This window comes from Bicyclus anynana, chromosome 20 (genome assembly GCF_947172395.1).
Source record: "Bicyclus anynana chromosome 20, ilBicAnyn1.1, whole genome shotgun sequence".
Taxonomy (NCBI): domain Eukaryota; kingdom Metazoa; phylum Arthropoda; class Insecta; order Lepidoptera; family Nymphalidae; genus Bicyclus; species Bicyclus anynana.
Genome location: NC_069102.1, coordinates 9,368,573 through 9,391,252, shown reverse-complemented (window position 1 = coordinate 9,391,252; position 22,680 = coordinate 9,368,573). Strand labels below are relative to the sequence as shown.

The following is a 22,680-nucleotide window of genomic DNA, read 5'->3' as shown; positions in this document are numbered from 1 at the left end:
GTTTTATAAGTTTGAAAAATACAAAAAAAATGTGTGTTATTTAAATTATGTTTTATATGTAATCCTTAACTTTTAATAATTGGTATCGATATATTTGGGATCCTTATTCCATGTACTACACGAAAATAATATTGTTTATATTAAATTTGAGATGAGTCAACTACCCTATTATAATATTAAGCTGGTTGAAAAGCAAATATAATGTATTAAGCCTGAAAAGATAAAAACCCTCTCTATGTTGGAGAATAACGAACTAACTAACTATATGAGTATCAAGATTCATAACCGTTTAAGGTAAACTCCATAAATGGTTTTGGATCTTGAGTTAAGTCCTGGGTCAGCTTGGGTATTGCTTCCAGAATACACACACAGTAACTGATAGCCAGGTATTTTGTATCTAGGATTATTTCCTAGGGTGGGCCTGGCCCCCCACATCAAGTCCATTAATACCTATCTTATTAGAATTCCAAATTGGTAGCCCAGAGTCCTAGTGGGCACATGTCCATTTTTTCTTTATACGCCTATGGTTATATGCTAACCCATATTGTAACAGTTTGTTGGATCTAAACTCCAAATCCTCTCTACTATAAGGAGAAAAATAACCCACAATAACTCCTAAAGGTACCCGAGTATTGTATAGGAAATGAAATGAAACAAAATATTCACTAGACCATTTTATTAAATTAGAATAAAAAACTCAATAATTACATAAATTATGTGCGTTTAGAAGTGTGGTGTTTGAACAAAATAGCTGTCATAGACAATACTATAAAATTATAGTAACATGGTTCGGTTTTGTGTGGACATTATTAAGTACAACTACTAAGAAATGAACATAATATTATTAAACAAATATTCAGTTGTTCACAATCAGTACAATGAGCTGTCCTATAAAAATTGTATAAGGCTAAAAAGATCTATAAATGCAAAAATTCTAAATTACTATACAATAGAAAAAAATACATCCAAAGAAAAAAATATTTCATAGCTCATTTCGTTTAAAGTCCCTATCGTTTACATAATTTGATTATTCTTACACCTATGGTAATAATTAGACAAGTACAAAATGATACCTTTATTCTTAAAAAATATCTATTCGTAGCCTAAAACTAAAGTCAGTTGTATATAACACATTATTGTTATACTAGTATTATTATAATAATGTACACGCCAACTAATTGAATATTCCGCAACAACCCACGATTTATAAAATTTGTGTAGCGTGAAAGCATTTTAAAATTATTCATCGGCTAATATATTGGCGAATTATCGGACGTATCACCCTGCTTAGTTGTCCATATACGTAATTAACAATGTTAATTCCTCCGAAGTAAAGAATACCAAAGACTACAGAGTAATCGTATCAAAAATTCGCCGTTACACAAATATTAACCGACAACGCTCCTAAACGGAGCGAATCTAAAGCCTTTAAGTGAAAGGCAAAGGCAAAGGAGTCTCATAAACAGAGATAAAAACGTGTGCCCAAGTCTTTGTCCACAATCTCTCTACATCATTCAGTGTTCTACTGTAACATACACACATACATAGCCTATAATATATTGTGTGTGGAAGAACTACTCTAAAGGCTAATGTTACATTTTCGATATGTTTTTTAAAATTACAATTACTATTACATAACAATTTTTTCTTGAACAATGGCACGTATTTAGCCAACTTTCTAAAGAACTGTTGTGGCTGAAATACACTGGCAACACCTTACCCAACGCAGTAGCAAAAAACGTAGACAGATACATTGATCTGCATCACTCATTCATTCGTTCAATTATGGTTATTAATTCGAGCGATAGGCGACCCTAATAACCCTAATATTAGACCAGATCTGACTCAATTAAGAAAATATAATTGATAAATTGACCCAAGTTGGGATTAAATTTTCCATTGCGGAATTATTGGTAATGTGTTAGGGTTGCCATACAGAGTGGCATGAAATGTTACCAATGTATGTCTACCATTGTTTAGTGTATTTTATTATTTTTTTTCAAACCGTCACCTTCGATTATTTCGTATATTACGCTTACAATATCAATTTAAATGGCAGTCGGATACATTTTACGAATTAGCTTTAATAGTGTTTAGATTTTATCGAACTTTATTTTTTTTTACAAAAACATCGATACACCAATTTCTCTCAATACGTTATTTTTACCACAATTTAAAGATTACATACCAATTGTAATATTTTGTAAAACGACAATACCTAATGTGCTAATGTAACATCACCTATACCAACAATAACATTCTAGTAATATTTATCATGAATTTCTCAATTTGTTTGAAGTATTAAATCATTAGATAATGTCTTCAGTAACTGTCGAATATTTATGAGTAACTAGCGGACGCCCGCGACTTCGTCCGCGTGAAACTCGATGTAAACTTTCAATACCCCTACCCTACCCCTACCTTTTCCTGAATTTTCTTTGCTATAAACCTCATGAAGCCCGAGACTTTTCCAACGAATGCAAAACCGTGGAAATCGGTTCGTGCGTTTTGGAGTTATAGCGTCAGGAAGGAAAACCTGACTTATTTTTATATAGTAGATAGATTTTAAGGTATTTTTGTTATCAAACGGTAAGATAACCGTAGACTAAGATATCACGTCATGTTAAGTTACGATATATTAAGACGGTTACAGGGTAATTTGGAGGAGGTAGAAGTTAATTCTACCTCTACTTTTACATCGTACCGGTACCAAAGATTTTCTACTATTAGATATGTTATGCGCCTACAAAATCAATGCAAAAATAGACCCGAATCTAGCTAGTCCAATATGCGCACAAATGCACAATTTGTATTTACTTACAAGTATATATAGTTTTTACACTTACTAAACACTCAACTTGACATCGTAGACAATATTTAGCACAGCAGTGAGCCCAATATGGGTTGATAATGATGATGATGAATGAGTGACATATCTATTGTATAAAATCTTTGACTGGTACGCTAAATGGCGTCGATTGAAATATATAAAAACCAGACAAATATATTTAGAAAACAGAACCAATATTGACCGAGATGGGAATGGAATCCAGGACATTATCTAACAATTTAAACTGTTCACGCCAACACAACATCCATACATTACACCTATATATCTCAAACTACGTGACGTCACTATATTACAAGAAATTCGTAGTCACGTATAATTGTGCACAATTCCTTTTTTAGTCGATATGAGGTTCGTTAACGTTGTCTTAATTTTATTATTTTTCCGTAATAAATGCATGATTTTTCAATTATCCTTTATTACACACCTTTCATTAAATGCTCGTAAAAATAACTTAACCGATGAAAATAATCGAATTAACGAATAAATCGAGTAGCTGAAACGAATGGGTCGACTAGTTTCCTTATAGACAAATTTAAGATATAATTTGTTTGCCCGTTTTTGGCTGTTTACGTATATAGACGTAGGCAAAGGCTGTGTAATGGATTTATATATTCAAAGGCACAATTATCCGTCCACTTTAATATGACGAGAGTTTATTAAAGTGGGCGGATAATGCCTTTGAGTATACTTCGAATACATCGTCAAACCAATACAAAGTTTTCATTTAGGTGTCTGTTAAAAAAATATATATACTACCCAAATTACATACAAAAATGAGGGGTATAATTTAAGTTTATTAGAATTATTTTTGATCTTTTATTATTAAAATAAGTCTATCTCCAAGATTGGAGGTGTCTTTAAGTAGCCGTTTTTAGTGGATACCTACTAATTTTAAACTACCTCCCTGCCAAATTTCAGCTTTGTACATCAAAAAAACTGGGAGTTGTGAAAATTGGTCTCCAAATACACTTTAATATGTACTTAGATCAAAGAGGTTAGGTTTGAATTCGTTTGTTATGAATAGGATCCAAAACTACAAGACTGATTTAAAAAAACTCTTTCATTAATTGAAAGCTACATTATCAGCGAGGCTATATTTTATTTCCGTTTTCCCACGGAAATAGAAACTGTTAGTAGATTATAAAATAATGAGTTATAACCGGCTTTGTGCTACGTCTATATTAACGCGTATACGTAAACGGGGTTTCTATACTAAAATAATCAAACAGTTTTATGGCGGTACATATGGTGGGGGTTTTCTGTATGTGGGCGTGGCTTTCGGACGCGGAGGGGTGCGGGACGCGGCGAAGGGCGGTGGCGGGCGGTAGGGGGCGTCGTCCCCCTGTCTGTAGTCCGGAGCTGGGGGTAACAGGGGGGGTTTCTCTTCCCTCATGATGACTGGGCTCTTGTCAGCTGGTTCAGCGTCCGCTCTCTCTTCGAGCTCGTCTTGGAATATGACGGGGATGCCTTTGGAACGGAATGCTTGACGTTCCTCTTCATCGCCGACGCTCATTTTACCTGTTATAGTTAATAATTTGATTATTAAAATTGTATAATTAATCTCATTTTGGTATTGTAAGGGTCTTCCATAAAGAACATCCATAATTCCATTGAAGTAGAAAAAAAATTGAAAGTGCTGCATGAAATTATTGCAGATGATTTGGATAAGTGTGCCTAGTGGCAGTTTTCATACTGTGACCATCGCGTAAACGTAAACGCGAATTTCATAGGAATTGAAACAGCGCCATCTAGTGGCACTACTGCTGTTTTGTTTTAATTGCTTAGAAATTCGCGTTAACGGTTACGCGATAGTCACAGTATGAAAGGATTGAAAACTGCTACTAGGCTCACTGAAATGAAGCGTAGGTAATATTACACGATGCTACCTGTAAGAGGTAGGAGTACAACGTTTACCAGACTACGGCATAGTCAATTATAATTTTACCAGTCGACATTGCAAATCTTTTCCGGATAAGCACCTTACGTACTGATTTTAATGGATATGGTATGAATGTATTCATCGATTTATTTATGGAGACTATATTTTATAGAAACAATGTCATTGTGAAGGACATCTTTCCTTCTTCAGTAAGCCAAGACATATCGATAGAGCCACATCGAAAATAAATCTCACTCTATTTTTGCGATGGGAATAAAGAGAGACATTTTCGTTCAAATTAGGGCAACCCATCTTGATACTAAAGTGGTCATTGTCCACAATACTGAAAAAATTGAGACTTCATTTAGATGAATTTGTCGGAATTTACCGCACTAATTTTATATCTATCTGAGGTTCATAATGATGAACTTGTTCACTTCATCAAACTTGATGTGATGACATTAGTCGGACATAATATATCAGCTGGCCTATGCACTAATTTGCTTTTTAATATCAACCTATTAAATAAATGTCAAATCAACTGGAAAATGTCATGTACCTACTGTATGATATCCACGAAGGGTTGTCAGTAGGCACCAGATGACAACTGTTACATATAATCTCAATTTCGTATTCGCCAACTAACTTTGACGTATCAAAGTTAGTGAATTAGCCTACTACATATTTAAATGAGTAATTTATATTATATCTATGTCAGTTTTGCACTAATTCTTTTAATGTATAGGAAACTCTTTATGAAAGACCCATAAATAACGTTTGGCGTAATGCTAAATCAATAAAAATATGTGCAAGTGAATAATAATATTATTAGAACATATAGAAAAGTGCACTTTATATTGTTTTAAGCGGAACATCACATTCTATAAGAGCGAAATTATAATACTATAAAACAAGTATTATGTTCATACTAAATAAACTCAGGTGCTATTAAAATAAAATTAACATCTAATCACCTTTTTCGTGTCAAGAATTCGCATCCGCTATGGTTAAAATACTTTTGTTATTAATACAAATATATAAGATGCTAAGTTACACAATATAAGATTCACTATTTTTTCTATTATTTACCTATATTAATTACTAAATAGATAAATAATTGTTAACTAACTCATAATAATTATGTTGTATTGTTAATTTAACATATATAAGTCATTTTGGTCAATAAAAAAAATGGTCTGAACAAAATTACATCCTACACAAGCTTATCCTAGTTATAGCTAATTATTATTTAGAGTAAGTATTACAAACAATAAATAGCTACAAATCATTAAAATTATTCATGGACTTAAAAACAGTCAGTAGACTGAAAGACTAGCTGAAACTCGTTTTTATATTTTACTAAAACATATTATTTGAATAAAACAAAGCCTGTTCCAAAATTAATTAATCTTCCAGCGAAAATTGCATGAAGATTGTCCATTGGTTTAAGAGTGAAGCTCAAACAAATGATAATACAGTTAAAATTTTGAAAACTTGGTTTGAGTTTTGTACCATTTATTTGACTTATCCTCATAATCATCAAACTATGGACGTCCACTGTTGGACATAGAGCCACTACAAGGACTTCCAAACACCAGAAGCTTGAGCCTCATGCGTCCATCAGTTCCTTGCAATTACATTGATGTCATGAATCTGACCTTAACTTATTCTGACTCAATACCACTTACGAAAAACTATTTAAGGTTAAGTTATGCAAGGACTGTTTCTCGAATATGAGTGAGTTTATTTCTAAGCAATAATCTTCGTGATAGCCCAGTGGATATGACCTCTGCCTCCGATTCCGGAGGGTGTGGGTTCGAATCAGGTCCGGTGCACGCACCTCTAATTTTTCAGTTGTGTGCATTTCAAGAAATTAAACATCACGTGTCAAACGGTGAAGGAAAAAATCGTGAGGAAACCTGCATACCAGAGAATTATCTTAATTCTCTGCGTGTGTGAAGTCTGCTAATCCGCATTGGGCCAGCGTGGTGGACTATTGGCCTAACCCCTCTCATTCTGAGAGGAGACTCGAGCTCAGTAGTGAGCCGAATATGGGTTGATGACAAGATTACCTTGTCCCCTTCAGAAATTTACAGACAATTTTGTTGGTGAATTCAGGTGTGATACAGGTCCGTATGTAATTGGTCTGAGAATCCCGTATGACACAGAGATCCCCACATTTGAAACTAATCTCCATATTCGCTGTTCTAAAAGGCCCTATAAGAGTGATGAATATGTCACTATAGTATCACTCTTATTCTAGAATTTTTCCTTGTATAACTTAGCCTTTAATTGACTAGCATATATTTAAATATATACATGGAAATCATAGAAACAGACTTACCAGTTCGTCGTCTTCTATACAACACGCACGCAATGATGCCGGCCACGAGGATCATGCACACAATCACAATGGCAGGTATCACAAACGTCACCAAATAGTCTGAATACTCCGGACTGGCGTTCGTTGCCTTATTCTGAGGATTAGGTCCAGGGGGCACTGGCACCATCGATTTGGGAGTCTTGGTATTCTGTTCCGCACATAGACCTAGAGGAATGAGTCGAATGGACATGACTTTCAGGTCTTTGTCGAACACTTGGTCGACATGCTCTTTGAGATTGCCCCCAATTGCACCCCGTTCGTCGACTATGATCATCCTTCGTAGTTCTTCAATCTCCCGTTTGGGACACCTGTCCATTGGCAGGCTTGTATTGTACCTGAAAAACGACATTTCGTTTGTCAAGTTTTGTTATTGTTATAAATTTTGAATTTATATTTTGGATTTGGAGAATTTCTTCACAGAAAAAAAGTAAACTGAAACAAAAAATAACTGAATTCTTTGACACTTGGGTTGTCACTACAAATCCTTTGTAACTTTACACAAGTATTTTTGTCCCAGTCTCGTTATTTTCTTATAAAACTTACAAGTGAATTTACACTAATTTTAAAACATCTAACGCTGATCGTTACAGGGTCAAAAAAACACGCATTGGAGATGTGTGGTGGTGGGTCTAAGCTGCCACTATAATAGTGTATAATTATATTAGTAATAATTATTAGGTTACTACACAATTGATGAGTTCCTTAATGATAAAGATGCTTGGAAGCCATTAGATCAGCTTCTACAGGAAGTAAACTAAAATAAATTTTAATTATGTTAACAATTGTAAATTTTTGTAATATTGTATAATTTCTTTTTCAAAATAGCAACTGTTGAGTTTCTTGCCGGCTCTACTCAGCAGAACCTGCCTTCCAAACGGTGGTAGCGTCTTTAGAAATAGTCAACATTGGCGTTTCAAAAGTGCTTATAAACTAAGCCTGCTGGAATTAAATGAATTTTGAATTTCTGAATTCCAATCAACTTACCATATGATGAAATTAAATATCTAATATCTAATCTAATATATAAATTATAGAGAATTATAAATTTTCTGCGTGTGTGAAGTCTGCCAATCCGCATTGGGCCAGCGTAGTGGACTATTGGCCTTACCTCTCTCATTCTGAGAGGAGATTCGAGCTCAGCAGTGAGTCGAATATGGGTTGATGACGACGAAACAACTTACCATATGATGGTAGTGGGATTGTCAGATATGCTCTCTATCCTGATGTTGTCCGTCTCCTCCTGACCGAAGAGCGCGGCGAGCTTCTCCACCACCTTGCGCTTGTTGCTGGCGCTGTCCACGAGGTTGGGCGACGGGTCCATGGTCATCTGGAACTCCACCGTGGGCCGGATGGTGGGCGCCTTGGCCACTTCCACTATGAGGCTGTCGTATGCACTCTTTTTGCTCGAATCTTCAGCGATCTGTAACAGTGGCGTAGTATGTTTTCATTGACAAAATCGTCATAGCGTTTGCTTGTCTGTAGCTCGTTTTTTTGCGGCAGTATACCGCACATTGACGTATCTCGAGTAGCGGAATAAAAAAAAGAAATGAACATACATACACATACAAACATTCACATATATATACGCTCGAAAAACATTACCCCCCTTCATCCCATCGCAATGAAAGAGTTTTTTTTATTATTTTTTACAAGTTAGCCCTTGATGCAATCTCACCTGATGGTGATTGATGATGCAATCAAAGATGGAAGCGGGCTAACTTATAAGGCGGATGAAAATCCACACACCTTTTGGTTTCTACACGATATCGTACTGGAATGCTAAATCGTTTGGCGGTACGTCTTTGTCGGTAGGGTGGTAACTAGTCACGGCCAAAGCCTTCAGCCAGACCAGACAAGCTTTTCTAGACCAATTAAGAAAAGCTCAATCGGCCCAGCCGTGAATCGAAACCAGGACCTCCGTCTTGTAAATCCACCATGCAAACCAAATTTTTTTCAAGTAGTTCCTTGGGTTACAGCAACATGACAAAGTATAGATGTTTCTGACCATTATCATCATCATCGTCGTCATCAGCGACGTCGCACTTTGGGACCCCAAAGCAACGTCTGTGCCTCGCCCATTGCCACTTCAACTTCGCAACTCATTGAGCTATGTCGGTGACTTTGGTTCTTCTGCGGATCTCATCATTTCTGATTCGATCACGCAGATATACCCCAGAGATTTCTGACCATGCTATATTATAATAATAATAATATAATAAATAATGTAACATATAATAATCGTAATAAGTAAATCGATCAGAAAACTCGACAGAGCGCGGGCTTCCAAAGAAACCCGAAGGTTGCGGTGTATACCACTTACCAGCTGATACTCCACGCTCCCCTGGTCACCGGACGCGGGCACCCCGTAGAACTCCTGGTTGCGCGCGTCGAACTGCAGCCAGTTGTCGGCGGGGATGTCGGAGCGATCACTGAAGCGCAGGGACAGCTGCAGGTTGCGAGTGCCGCCGTCCTCCGGATCGAAGAACGTGTCCTAGCATTGAAAACCAGAATTAATTTTTAATATATAAAAAAAACACAGTCACCATCATCATCGTTTTCAGCCGATGGACGTACATTGCTGGACATAGGTTTGTAAGGATATCCAATCACCGCGCATCATAAAATTTACATATGTAGGTAATACATATGTAAATTTTAATATATTTACGTATATATTATATTACATTCTTTCTCTTTATATTACATTTATTTAATTATTTATATATATAATTACATATAATGTATTGCACCTTCCCGCTCTTTCTTCGCAAGTTCTCTCGTCAGGGGTTGCCTGGTAGAGATTTCTTTTAGTAATAAAGCCGCCTTTGCATACAAAGTTTAATTTATCTTTTTATTGTTTTAATTTATAATTATATTTTTGTTTGCAATAAAGTATTTCTTCTTCTTCTTCACTTAGTTGGGAGGTCGAACAATATTATCGAAAGTCGAACATTATTATATATATTATCGGTGCGGGATCAACATTCCAGCAAATTGCACCGTACATATCAATAGCGAGTTTCTTTCACTAAACGAGCATAAAAATACAATAAATGTGAAAGAATTCTAATGTTTCAATAAAGAAACTTTCACTAAAAATTAGTATTATCGCCATAGAGGTTTTATATGTTTGGTATATTGATATAACGGAATGATGCGGAGTGGAAGTAATGAATGGGCAAAACAATCTATCTACGCATGCGCGTTTTACAGTGGCCAAACCTAAAGTGGAAGAAACGAAAGAGTTCGTTCGCCACAGTATTTAAACAGCTATTGGAATCGGTATTTTTTTTAAACAAAATGATATCTACATAACGTCCCTAATTGAACACTAAAATCGGTTAAAATGTAACATTACCTCAGGCACTTTGTACACCAGCAGGTGTCCGACAGTGGCGGTGACGTGGTCGACCTGGTTGCGCGTGACGGGCGGGTACGTGTCGGGCGTGCTGGTGGCCGCGACGGGCTCGCCCGCGCAGCGCCCCGTGCCGCGCCACTTCACCTCCGACACCTTGAGTTCGGGCGACATCGCGCGTGCCAGCCCGGCGGACGGGCTGCCGCGCTCTGTGTCGGATTCCATGATCTGGAATAATGTATAGATGGATTATACCAAGATTATGTAAGATTAGTACTGCCCCTGCATTCATTAAATTTACAGCGCTGTGACATCGTTCGTTTCCATGGCAACGAAAAGGTTGACGATGCCAATACAACACCATCGACTGGCAGTTATCACGTTGGACGTGATAACTGCCAGTCGATGGTCGTTGTATTCCTTGAGCAGTTTGAATTGCATGATGAACAAATGACCATAACATACCTTCATAAGTCTGTTAGTATTGTCGATGGGACACGCAAATCCTCGGAATCCTTCGGCAAAGTGTCATTCGTCCACACAAATTCGCACAGATCGCCATTTTGTGTCGCGTTCAACACGATCAAGTGATCCATGTCAGTGTCGCGGAAAAGGTTGACGATGCCTTCCAACGCGATAACTGCCAGTCGATGGTGTTGTCGTATTGCTTGAGCAGTTTAAACTGCATGATGAATAAATAAACAAATGACCATAACATACCTTCATAAGTCTGTTAATATCGTCGATGGGACACGCAGAATCCTTCGGCAAAGTGTCATTCGTCCACACAAATTCGCACAGATCGCCATTTTGTGTCGCGTTCAATACGATCAAGTGATCCATGTCGGTGTCGCGGAAAAGGTTGACGATGCCTTCCAAGGCGATAACTGCCAGTCGATGGTGTTGTCAAACTGCTAGAGCTGTTTAAACTTCATTATTTACAAAGAAACAAATAACCATTACATACCTTCATAAGTCTGTTAATATCGTCGATGGGACACGCGAAATCCTTCGGCAAAGTGTCATTCGTCCACACAAATTCGCACAGATCGCCATTTTGTGTCGCGTTCAACACGATCAAGTGATCCATGTCAGTATCGCGGAAAAGGTTGACGATGCCTTCCAAGGCGCGTATCTGCCAGTCGATGGTGTTGTACTCCTTGAGCAGTTTAAACTGCATGATGAATAAAGAAACAAATAACCATAACATACCTTCATAAGTCTGTTAATATCATCGATGGGACACGCGGAATCCTTCGGCAAAGTGTCATTCGTCCAGACAAATTCGCACAGATCACCATTTTGTGTCGCGTTCAAAACGATCAAGTGATCCATGTCAGTGTCGCGGAAAAGGTTGACGATGCCTTCCAAGGCGCGTATCTGCCAGTCGATGGTGTTGTCGTATTGCTTGAGCAGCTTGAACTGCATGATGAACTGGTGGTTGATGGTGCGTCCGCTTTTGTGTTGCTGCACCGTGATGTCCAGGGGCCCTCGAGCGATGAGTCCTTCGCTATCCTGCGCTTCTACTATGAAGTTCCAGCGAGACACGTGCGCTTCCAAGGGCCTGGAGAAGATACAAATCACAATATACAAGAAGCCTCGATATCTCAACGATAAAACAGCTGGACTTATCATCGAAAAGCCCGCTAGACTATTGCCGTACCTTGCCGTATATATTTAAAAGACATGGCTTTAAAAATTAATCCGGCTAAATGAAAGTTTAAATCGCCTTGATTGATCACTTGATTACGAACCTATATAAGACTATATTTTAGAGATTTAATTACTTAAAGCTCCCAAAAATTTTCCCTATACTTGTTTTATAAGATTATTTGCTAACCGTTATTGAGATACAGGTACTATACCTATAAGGTATAAGGGCCTATAAGGGTTCAGTTTTTTCCTTTTGAGATACAGTACCCCCAAAAAATCATGTACTTACAATCCATAGACCTCCCGTTCGGTGGGGATGAACTGTATCCAGGAGTTTTTGCTGAGCGGTACATTCTCTGCTTCGTACATGGTGAACGTGAGATTGCTGCCCTCCTCGGGGTCCGTGAACAAGTCGGCAGGGATTATGTATCTATAAACATAGAAGATAATATGTATTGTTATCTTTTTATTGCACTTAATATTATATTACTGATAAAATAAATGACTTTTTTTTAATTCAAAAATTTATCCTTTGCTTCAAACATTTGAAATCGGAATGAAACAATGTCTGGCACGGAAATTTGAGTCTGCGTTCGAATAAGCGCGCAATGAAATGCACATTTTAGCGTTCAAATATTTGAAGTGCCAGCTTTAATTTTTAACCATAATTCTTTAGCACGCGTTACAAGCTAAACCTTAGACCTTAACCAAGAAATGTTTGATCGATTTCAACATAATAAGAATTGCTTGCTGAAGAAGAGAATTGCTTGCGTCGTCCGATCAACGGATCAACGCATTGTATCCTAATTTGCGTTGCGACGAAGTACGACGTTGCAGTGCAACCCACCCAGTCAGTCTCGACTATGGATCGAAATAAGTGTGGCACACATTTTAATGTGGTATAACATTTAAAATATGAATGGAGAACGACGCAGCGTCGATCTGCGATGTCTCAACGTAACACAGTGTTCATGGGGCATCACTTTTACCTATAGGATTTTTTTTAAGTTTTAATTAATTTACATAAAACCTTGCAGAAAACTGCATTACCTGAAGGCGTTGCCAGCTGTAATAGCGAGTTTCTTCATGTGATGCTTGAGTGTGGGCGGCTGGTTGACCGGTATGGGGAAGAATGGAACCGTCTCCGTCGTGCGACCGATTATCGTGCTCGAGCGATCCGTTGTTGGCAGTGGCTCCTGGAATGTTAGGTTTGTTGATGATATCGAGAATACTATTTAGTAAAGGTTAAAGATTTGGGCAGACAGCGGACGAGACAAGTGATGCGATGAATCAACGAAATGAATTGAATCTCAGGCACTACGGGCACGACGAACCCATTATAGTGCGTAGTAAAAAGAGTTCAGTAAAGCTGATTCAGACCAAACTTATAGGGTATCTTGCGTCACTCGCGGTGATTACTGGATAATTTAAAAACTCGTCGTCGTCTAGTAATTTCGACCGAGGACTATACAAGATCCAAAGCTGCACACACCACACGGCTGTTAGGAAACTGTGGTTTCAAAATTTAATCAACTTTTCCCCTTTTGCCACGTCTATTTCAATCAAATTCTCTGTCTTAGGGTATCTGTCATCATCATCTGGCGCGACGTTCACCCGTCACGCTGTCTGTTTGACAGCTAATATGAAAGTTCATAGAACGCAAATTGTGACGTCACGCCCGCTCTCTGAGCCGTCGTGTTCTTGTTGTGATTGCGTTGAACGCGACAACAACATAACGCAACAACGTGCCGCACGTCAGCGCGACAACTTTCATGTTCTAATTATTATCAACTGTATAGTATACCTATTCTAACTTCAACCCACCCCGTCCACTGTGTGCCCAAACCATAAAAGTTCTAGTATATTATGGTTTAATATCTACAAATATGTACATTGCTACTAAGTGTAATGTAAGTTCTCAAGTTTTTAGCTCATAATTGACGATCATTGAATAAAATGTATTGTACGAGGTTGTAGTAACTACAAAGTATAGTTATTTTATAGTTATTGTTTACTTGAAAACTTAGTAGGAGTATAAGAGCCTACAGTCGAAACGGCTACCTTGTATACTTGAACTTGCCAGTAATACTTATTACTTAGGATTTTAGCTGAGTACGAACTATTTTTGGGCGATTAATCCAAAAATAGTTAGTCCAGCTTTACTAAATGCTTGTACTTCTTTAAACTAAATTAAATGCTTGTACTTCTTTAAACTAGGCATTAAGGAAGTACAAGCATTTATTTTATACTAGAAATCGGATCATAGGATATTTATTAGTTGACCAAACAATCAGATGGCCCACCTGATGGTATGCCGACCAACACTTGCAGAAGATGTTAGGAACACATCGTACCATATGATGCTCTTCGTAAGAGGCACATGCCAGATAAGTTTAAGCCTCATGTTCTTATAATTATCAGGACCTTTAGACCACAACACAGCAATGCTGCTTGGCGGCGATACTTCCTCGAACACATACATTAACTCTACTACTTCTAAATGTGTACTATACTGGCTAAAAATACTACTCCCGGTTGTAGTCCGGGCAAGTCGGTGCCACGCTAGACTTATTGTAGCGAGGTATACGATCAAATGAAGTCAAAAAGAACCTGCCTGTGGTCATGAAGACCACATAAATAGTAGGTAATTCTACTTTTAGTAGTGATGCTAGTAGCTTCGTTCACAGGAATTTTAATTTTCTTTTGATTCCAATAAAAAAAGCCATAAAACCTGCTTTAATCTTATTATAATCTACTTGTGGAAATAACATGAAAATCGGTCCACTAATTTGATAGTGATACATTAACAAATGGACAGACAAACATACAATGAAATATATGAAATATAACACATGGTCTGCCTGATACAACTGTCACTTACCTCTTTTTAAATAAGGTATTTAGTTCTACAGATTATGTACATTATAAGATTATTTATATTCTAGAATGTTTAAAATGAGATTGTAAGGTGCTAAATGAATAAAACTAGTAACAAAATGAAAATCTACTGCAGATGTGCGTTTAAAAATATATTATTTATTTTCTATTTTAATTGACTGTGTGAGTGAAAAAAGTCCAAACCATGAGAAAAAGAAACTCAAAATTATAAGCATTCTATTTACAAAAAAATATGTACTTACAAATTAAACATTTCTCGTCCACATAAGTATTTGGACGTACTTTTTCAACAAAATTCCTTTACTCGTAAATAGCTTTTGGTAATCAGTACTTGTAATTTTTACATTTTGCATGCAGTAAGACCAATTCTTTACAGACCTGCTTCGTTGTTTCCTGTGTAGTAACCTCTGGCGTTGGTGTTGTAGTTGCCGCGGTTGTGGACGTCGTGACAATTGTTGTTGTTGTTGGCGTCGGCGTCGTCGTCGTCGTGGTCGTCGTGGACGTTGTACTCGTTGTTGTGGACGTCGTCTCCGTTGTCGGCACGGGCGTCGTCGTCGTGGAAGTGGACGTTGACATCGGCGCAGTCACTGTTTCTTCGGTTGGTGTCGGCGATGTGGACGGTTCGGATGACAGCGGAGTAAGTTCGTTGGTCTCTTTGATTACAATTGTATGCTGAAAGTGCCATGCGGACGCTCACAAAGTGATGTGGACGGACGTAAGACAACAGTACTTTTTAACCATGTATATTTAGGAATTTGTATTGTGATTGCAAAACAAGCGTTTTCTTGAAATTAGATTAAAATATAATAAATAACAAAGTGCCTTGTGTATCCTATTACAGATAAAGTAAAACTAATTTATGTTTCCACAACTATCTGCATACACTTCAGATATGAGAGTTTTTAAATTCGTAAACTTTTCGTTATTAAGTTCTAATAATCTATATTTTCCGGCTTTTTGAAAGTTTAAAAACGAAATTTAATATCGCCAGAGCTGATTTGGCCCAAAGGTATCCAAAGGGGTAATAGCGATAGTGTATTGGGTACCTCGCCTCTGGGTGAACAGTTAGATGGTGTGTATTTGTTATAATTATTTTATTTACAATTTAAATTTAATTAATATATTAACATGTCGCAGTGATTAAAAATATAGTATTCATATCGCCAAAACTTTTTGAAATGTAACGATTTATAAAACAATCAACAATCTTCTACAGTCCAGTATCCTCGTAGTGTTGTCTTTATGTCCAAAAGATTAGTTAAATGTATATACAGATTAAAATGTGACTTAATTAAATGGGCGTCCGTGTGTCTATTCTACCCCATGTTAAGAAAATCCACTTCCACACAAGACAAAATTAGTGAAAGATCCAAATGACTACAAAACGTGAGTTAGGATTCAGTGATATCCAATTGGCACATTACTTACCGGCTCAGGTTCCATTGTAGTGATTTCTTCTGGGACTATAAGTACTGGGGAATGTTCTTCGAGCCTTCTAGAGTCAATCGATATGGGCTCCTTCTGAATGTCCACGTTGCTGGCTTCAGAAGCGGACTCTGAGTACGGTGTAATCTTGACTTTGTGTTCCTGTTTTTCGAAAATTTCATTATTTTAAACAGTTTTGCCAATGATAAAAATTTTCAAAATAGGTGTTATAAATGAAATCTACTGTGTTTGTACTAATTTAAAAAGAAAACTTGGGTATTTTACCAAATTGCTTATAGCTGAACACTAGACTAGCTATTATGGCAAAATGCAATGTTTGTATTTGAACATACTCATAAATATAGATGGCTAGCGTTGTTCTAATATGTAATAGTGATTAAATAAGAATGACACGGTTATATTATTTAGTAAATTATCAAAAAACATTCCTATAATTAGTAATCACTCGAGCAATAGATCAATTTCTGCCACCCTTAGTATTTGATTCATAGCTGAATTAGTGTTTTGAAATTTTTGAAGAAAAATTATTCTGATGTTTCTCATTTTAAAGTTCAAATTTCTGTATCAACTGTAAAAAGGGATGATTTTCATTTCTCTCTGTTTCAACGGCGTGTAAGATACCCCACACTTAGGCGATGATTATACCTGTGACCTCACTATGATGACTGTCTAAAGTTTTTCAGATAGCATGGGACCAGGACAGTCGCCTGCATGACGTTCATAATACGTATTACTATCGTGAATCGCGGGGAACTGAAGAGAGTGACAGGAACTGTAATGGGGAGGATGCGTTATACCTTCTACAAATACCAAGCTATGGCCTTGAACCCTGTTATAAAGCACCACAATTCTGCCATGATCATCTTTGTCAACTGCGTTTAAAATATTATTATTTACTGCTTAAAATATAAACTAAGGGCGCAGAAATGTATCTACATCACACACACACACACGATACACGTGCAAATACATAACACGATAGAGTAAACCACCACACAACTACGCAATCTGTTATTGTACCAAAAAAAAAGAACGGACACGAAAAGCATGCAAAGGAAAGTCTGGAGACCAGGTTCCGACAAACCTCCGTGGTATATATAGTGGCGGACTCGGGAGTGGTCTCGCGTGGTTCCTCTGTGGAAAGCGTCGCGGCTGACGTGGGACTGGGTGAAGGTGAGTCGGGTGGGTCGGGGATTGGAGAGTCTGGGTGGGTCATTGGGTCTGTCTGGGATGTGTCTGGGGGTGTTAGGGTCGCCGTCGGCGGGTCGGTGAGCTCGGTCTGAAACGTGTCGGTGGTGGTGTGTGGCGCGAAGTCGGGCTGGCCGTGGTGGTGGCGGTGAGGGTGCGGTAGGGGGGGCTCTTCCACCTGCCGCCGCGCGGTACACACTACGTTAGTACTGCCACCCTTTTTTATGTATCTTTTTGTACTAGCAATGTTATCAGTGTGAAAAATACCCATATATCGGGACTTCTGTAGGTTTAACGTGAAACGTCTATATCAAAATCCGGTTTTTGCTCAGTCTACGTTCAAAAACGATGGTTCTCTTCTTCATGTTTGAAGTTATCATGGTTCTATTCTATAAGTTAACTTCATGTTTGCAGTTATCAAGGTAAGACAATAAATCCTTCGTTTATCCCTTTTTCGTCCGAGGTCATAACAGTGAGCTGTCTTTAGATGATATGTCTTATATCTATAACTTAAAATTAAGTTATATACTCGTAGGTATAGCCCATTTTTTTGTTGTTGTCACAGTTTACGTTTTTAATAGATATGTTATCCGTATTCGATTTTAAAACGTTTCACGTCAAAACTACAGCGAATTAAGAAATTTTATTCTTAGACGATACACAGTAAAAAATTTGCGGGGTATAGACTTAATTGTGGAACTAAAAATTCCTAAAACAACGATATTTTAAGATACAATTTTAATATAAATCAGTTTCAAAATCAACATTTTTTTTTTACTTTCTACAACCCGCAATATAATGTGTTGTATATCGCCTAAGAATGTACTTTAAATGTATTTTAGACCAAGTATACTTAAAGTCAAGGTTTTTAACTGGACTTGATTGATAACATTGCTAATTTCTATATTAACCCTCTCTAACTCTAAGTGCTCAAAGATGAATGAAGGAAAGAAACAGTATGAAATGTGCTCATATGCAAGTTAGATTATAATGATTTTCTAATAAATTGTAGCCTTAACCAAAGGGATTATGAAATTATTAGATGAGAATTTAAGTCTATGAGTTAATCCAGAAAATAAACTATCTTTGTTCAATATTTCACTGAAATCGGTTTAGTAGTTGCAGCTTAAATGTTAATAAAAAAAAATACTGAAATAATTAGTACATTGATGATAATAATAAGAATTAAGTAAATAGTATGTAATGATATTTAAGGTAATTCTGGTACATATTAGGTATTTTATTGGTAAAAACATTGGGACACTTTAACGTATTTCAGAATCTGTTTAGTCGTTCTGTATTTAAAAATTATGTAAAAGAAACTCGATTTTGCGAGCCTTTTGAAAAATTGGGTTATAGTCTAAGATCCTTATTAGAAAAGATCTTCACCTATCTGTTAATTGGATGAAGAGTGTTTTATATCAAATTTAGTGCGTTAATATTGCGAGTAGGTTGCCTAAAAATTTCCTGAGGCTTATTCACTATGCTGGTTGACATATACGATTCTACGTAACAAATGTCATCCGGCGCTTACTGGTGAATATTACACAGAAGGTAAGCGACATTTGTCAATTTATTTGATGTTTATTTTAATAGGTTGATAATAAAGCCCAAAATAGTGACAGACTAGCAGGTCAAACTGTCACTAACCATTATAACTTTCATTATTGATGATAATATAAAACACTTTTCATCTAATAAACAGATGGGTAAAGGTCGTTTCTAATTCGGATCTTCTACTATTAACTAAAATCTGTATAACTTGGTAGTTAGTCCGTAACATTCCATGCAGTGGTTCCCGGAAGTATTCAGGTTGTCTACAACAAGGCCGCGACTAACTTGGGTGCACGATCTCCATTCCACATACAGTTTAATTTTATCAACATTTTATAGCAAATTCTTATTAATATATAGGGAGCTTCCACATGTAACAGTATAGTGTCAACTGTAACAATGAACTATATAAAAAATAATCATGTATTTTCCAAAAATACTAAACGTTGTACGTTGCGATTTTAATATTACGTGAGTCTAATTACTTAATATTTTTTTTATGTTGGCGTGGTTTAGGATAGATAAATAATTTACAATTATATCAAAATAACAAAAAAAAAACAAATTTACAAAATTCAATTTACGAAGAATCCCGTAAAAATGCTACTGCAAAAAAACTATTTCTATTTTGTCAATCATAACATTGTTGACAAATTCAAAACTGATGTAAAAGTTGTTATGTTTTCAATATAATTTATTGTATTATCACAATAAACTATGGCATTTGCTATAAATCTGTTAATAAAAGTAATATCTTTCACCTTCTTTATTATTCATTGGAAACCACTTGAGGAATATTTACATTTAGATGAAAATATAATACATTTCAATTACACATACATAATTGATACACATTTACAATATACATAATATATTTAATCAATGACACCTTTAATGAAGCAATTAGTTGAAATACATAAATGATGAATGATATTCCAATGAATAAATGAAACGGCGGATAACATTCATATGCACTTTCCGTCTATAAATCTATTTACGACCATTATGAATGTGGGGAATTATGATGTCAAAAAGTATAGGGTGCATTCAAATTAACCACCTACGACTGAAGTACGGTACTGTCAAATTATTTCCAATAACAATAATTATTATAGAGCTAACGCTAAACATCATGAGAAGGCTCAAAGTCACTGAGTGGGCGATGAAGTGAGCTATGCTTGGAGTTTCTCTGCGTGATTGAATCAGAATCATTTCTGATTTGATCACGCAGAGAAACTTTCACGTAGGTTTTTCTGTAGATTTCCTCGTGGAGATCTACAGAAAAACCAAAGTCACTGACACAGCTTAGCATTGGCAATGTTCAGGCCACATAGTCTGAAGAGCCGATGGACGTTGGGGTCTCAAGGTGCTGAAATGGCGACCCCGTACCGGATAGCGCAGCGTTGATCGACCCTCCACTAGGTGGACTATCAACTTAAATTTGACAGAATCGCGCTTACACATACCGGCGTATTTGAGTGCACCCGAATATGATAATGGAATAAATGAAAGGTTTTTGAAATAACTATGAGCTAAAACAAACTTATCGATAAACAATATGAAAACAAATGTCGTAGAACGCTTAACATAATTAGTAATTCCTTTTAACTTGGAATTACTGTGGATTTATCAGATTTAAAGATTTTAGGTTAGTAATAAAAGTCACTCAAAATTTCCAAACATTGTTAAAAGTGTACAGTCTGGTGTTTTAGTAAGCATTGTTTTAGTGAAGGACTCGCGACTCAATCGATAACGCGCTGACTATTTCGTTAGTTGTAGAGCCATGTCAATAGAGAAGACATACTTAGGGAAATGATTTATAGCCCGACTGCTTAGTTGATAAGGAGTTTACTACGGAAAAGTTGGAACTTGCAACTACGCGACGCTTGTAGCGCAAAATCAGCGCTGTTTAGGAAACTCGATAGCGGGAGTCTTTATAACGACTTATATATTCAATTTCTTTCTGTCTATTATCAGGGTGTCCCGTAATTAATGGATAAAACGCAAATTGTAGACACACCACCTAATTACCTAGAAATTTGAAAAAATCCTTACGGTGACCAAGTATTTAGATAATTAGGTGGTGTATCTACCATTTGCGATTTATCTATTAATTACGGGACACCCTGAATAATAGACAGAAAGAAATTGAATTTAACGACTTTAATCGACTCAAATGCAAAATTCAAAATTTTCAGAAACTCTTATTTGATAAACTCGTAATGTTCAAATTCAAAGTTTAAATATTCACATTAAATCCTATAATCGGATAACAAATAGTACACCGGAAAAAATGTAAACTAAAAGGCACCAAAAAAATTCACATTCAGTTATTTGACAATACAAGATAGACCGAGAGCCTGCGTACACTTGGACAAATTGAGGAGTCTTGAAAACTACTATCTCTAAACTCCATAATTCAAATTCAAAATTCCTTTATTTCAAGTAAGTTTGTTTTACAAGCACTACATTGTTTTCAGGTTATGTTGTGACGGTGATAAGTTTAAAGTTACTTAGGTTCCAAAACACGTTTTGTTCCGTTAAGAGCCCACACAACAAATTCAGCCAGGGTTTTTTGGCCTTCATAAAATGACTAGTTATCGCAGTCTCTCGATCTATGAGTTTAGAAGTAATGTAGAAGGGAAAGTATGATCCAAGACAATGAAGGCTATACTCACTTTTTCCTGCACGACTCCGCTGTCGATCTGTGTGTTGTATTCGTCGTCCTCGTCTTCATCGTCGCCGCTGTAGTCCACGTCCGCGTCCGCGTCGTAGTCGCCGTCATAGCTGTCGTACACGCCCGAGCCTTCGTCTAGTGGCGACTATGTAGAGAAGCAATTGATTACAATTGAAATGCGCGAAAGAGCGTCAGCCAAATCAGAGAGAACGGCTGACAAAGCGACAAGGTATGAACCATTTAAAGCCACTTTTGTCTATTTAACACGAAAGCATGAGATTTGGTTAACATAATAAATCTCGTAAGCTTATCTATACTAAAGCGTTTCTTGCTGAGTACTGTTTACCAACAAACAAATCAAAAATAAGGATATAAATCAGTAGTCATATAACACCTAATAATAATTATAATTAACTTGTTCTTAAATTAATGAAAATAAATTTCATTAATATGTTTAGAACAAACAAGGTTAATATATTTTATATAACATTTTATAAACAAACCATACATACTTTAAAATAAATAAGTTATGAAATGACATGCGTTTTCTACCCTTATTTCTATTTTCTTTGTTGGTAAACAGTACTCATCAAGAAAGGCCTATACAAGTACAGGAAAGTACAAAATACCAAATTTCATAACTACAGCTCAAATAGTGGATGAGATATTAACATCTAAAAATCGTAAAATTTATCAAAATGTTATTAACCCACTTCTAGATGATCTAGATAGTTGAAATTTGGTATCCGGCTAGATAATTGTGTAAATCCGAAAACAATGAATTTCAACGAATTGT

The 22,680-nt window shown here is 36.5% G+C and overlaps 1 protein-coding gene across 7 annotated transcripts in view; it reads right to left on the bottom strand.

Annotated features, from left to right (window-relative positions):
• Window positions 1-661: 661 nt before the first annotated feature.
• LOC112057974 (dystroglycan 1) overlaps window positions 662-22,680 on the bottom strand; it is a 162,637-nt gene continuing 140,618 nt past the window's right edge. For 4 of the 7 annotated variants that reach the window (XM_052887868.1, XM_052887871.1, XM_052887870.1 and 1 more), the window contains 12 exons: window positions 21,886-22,029; window positions 17,550-17,831; window positions 16,448-16,606; window positions 15,398-15,691; window positions 13,172-13,317; window positions 12,411-12,551; window positions 11,681-12,032; window positions 10,472-10,696; window positions 9,434-9,604; window positions 8,295-8,533; window positions 7,075-7,448; window positions 662-4,369 (listed from right to left, as the gene is read on the bottom strand). In XM_052887868.1, coding sequence (XP_052743828.1) covers window positions 4,083-4,369; window positions 7,075-7,448; window positions 8,295-8,533; window positions 9,434-9,604; window positions 10,472-10,696; window positions 11,681-12,032; window positions 12,411-12,551; window positions 13,172-13,317; window positions 15,398-15,691; window positions 16,448-16,606; window positions 17,550-17,831; window positions 21,886-22,029 — 2,814 coding nt within the window. In that variant the 3' untranslated portion in view covers window positions 662-4,082. The remainder of the gene's footprint in view (window positions 4,370-7,074; window positions 7,449-8,294; window positions 8,534-9,433; window positions 9,605-10,471; window positions 10,697-11,680; window positions 12,033-12,410; window positions 12,552-13,171; window positions 13,318-15,397; window positions 15,692-16,447; window positions 16,607-17,549; window positions 17,832-21,885; window positions 22,030-22,680) is intronic. The other 3 variants (XM_024098589.2, XM_052887874.1, XM_052887872.1) reach the window with 3 other exon arrangements.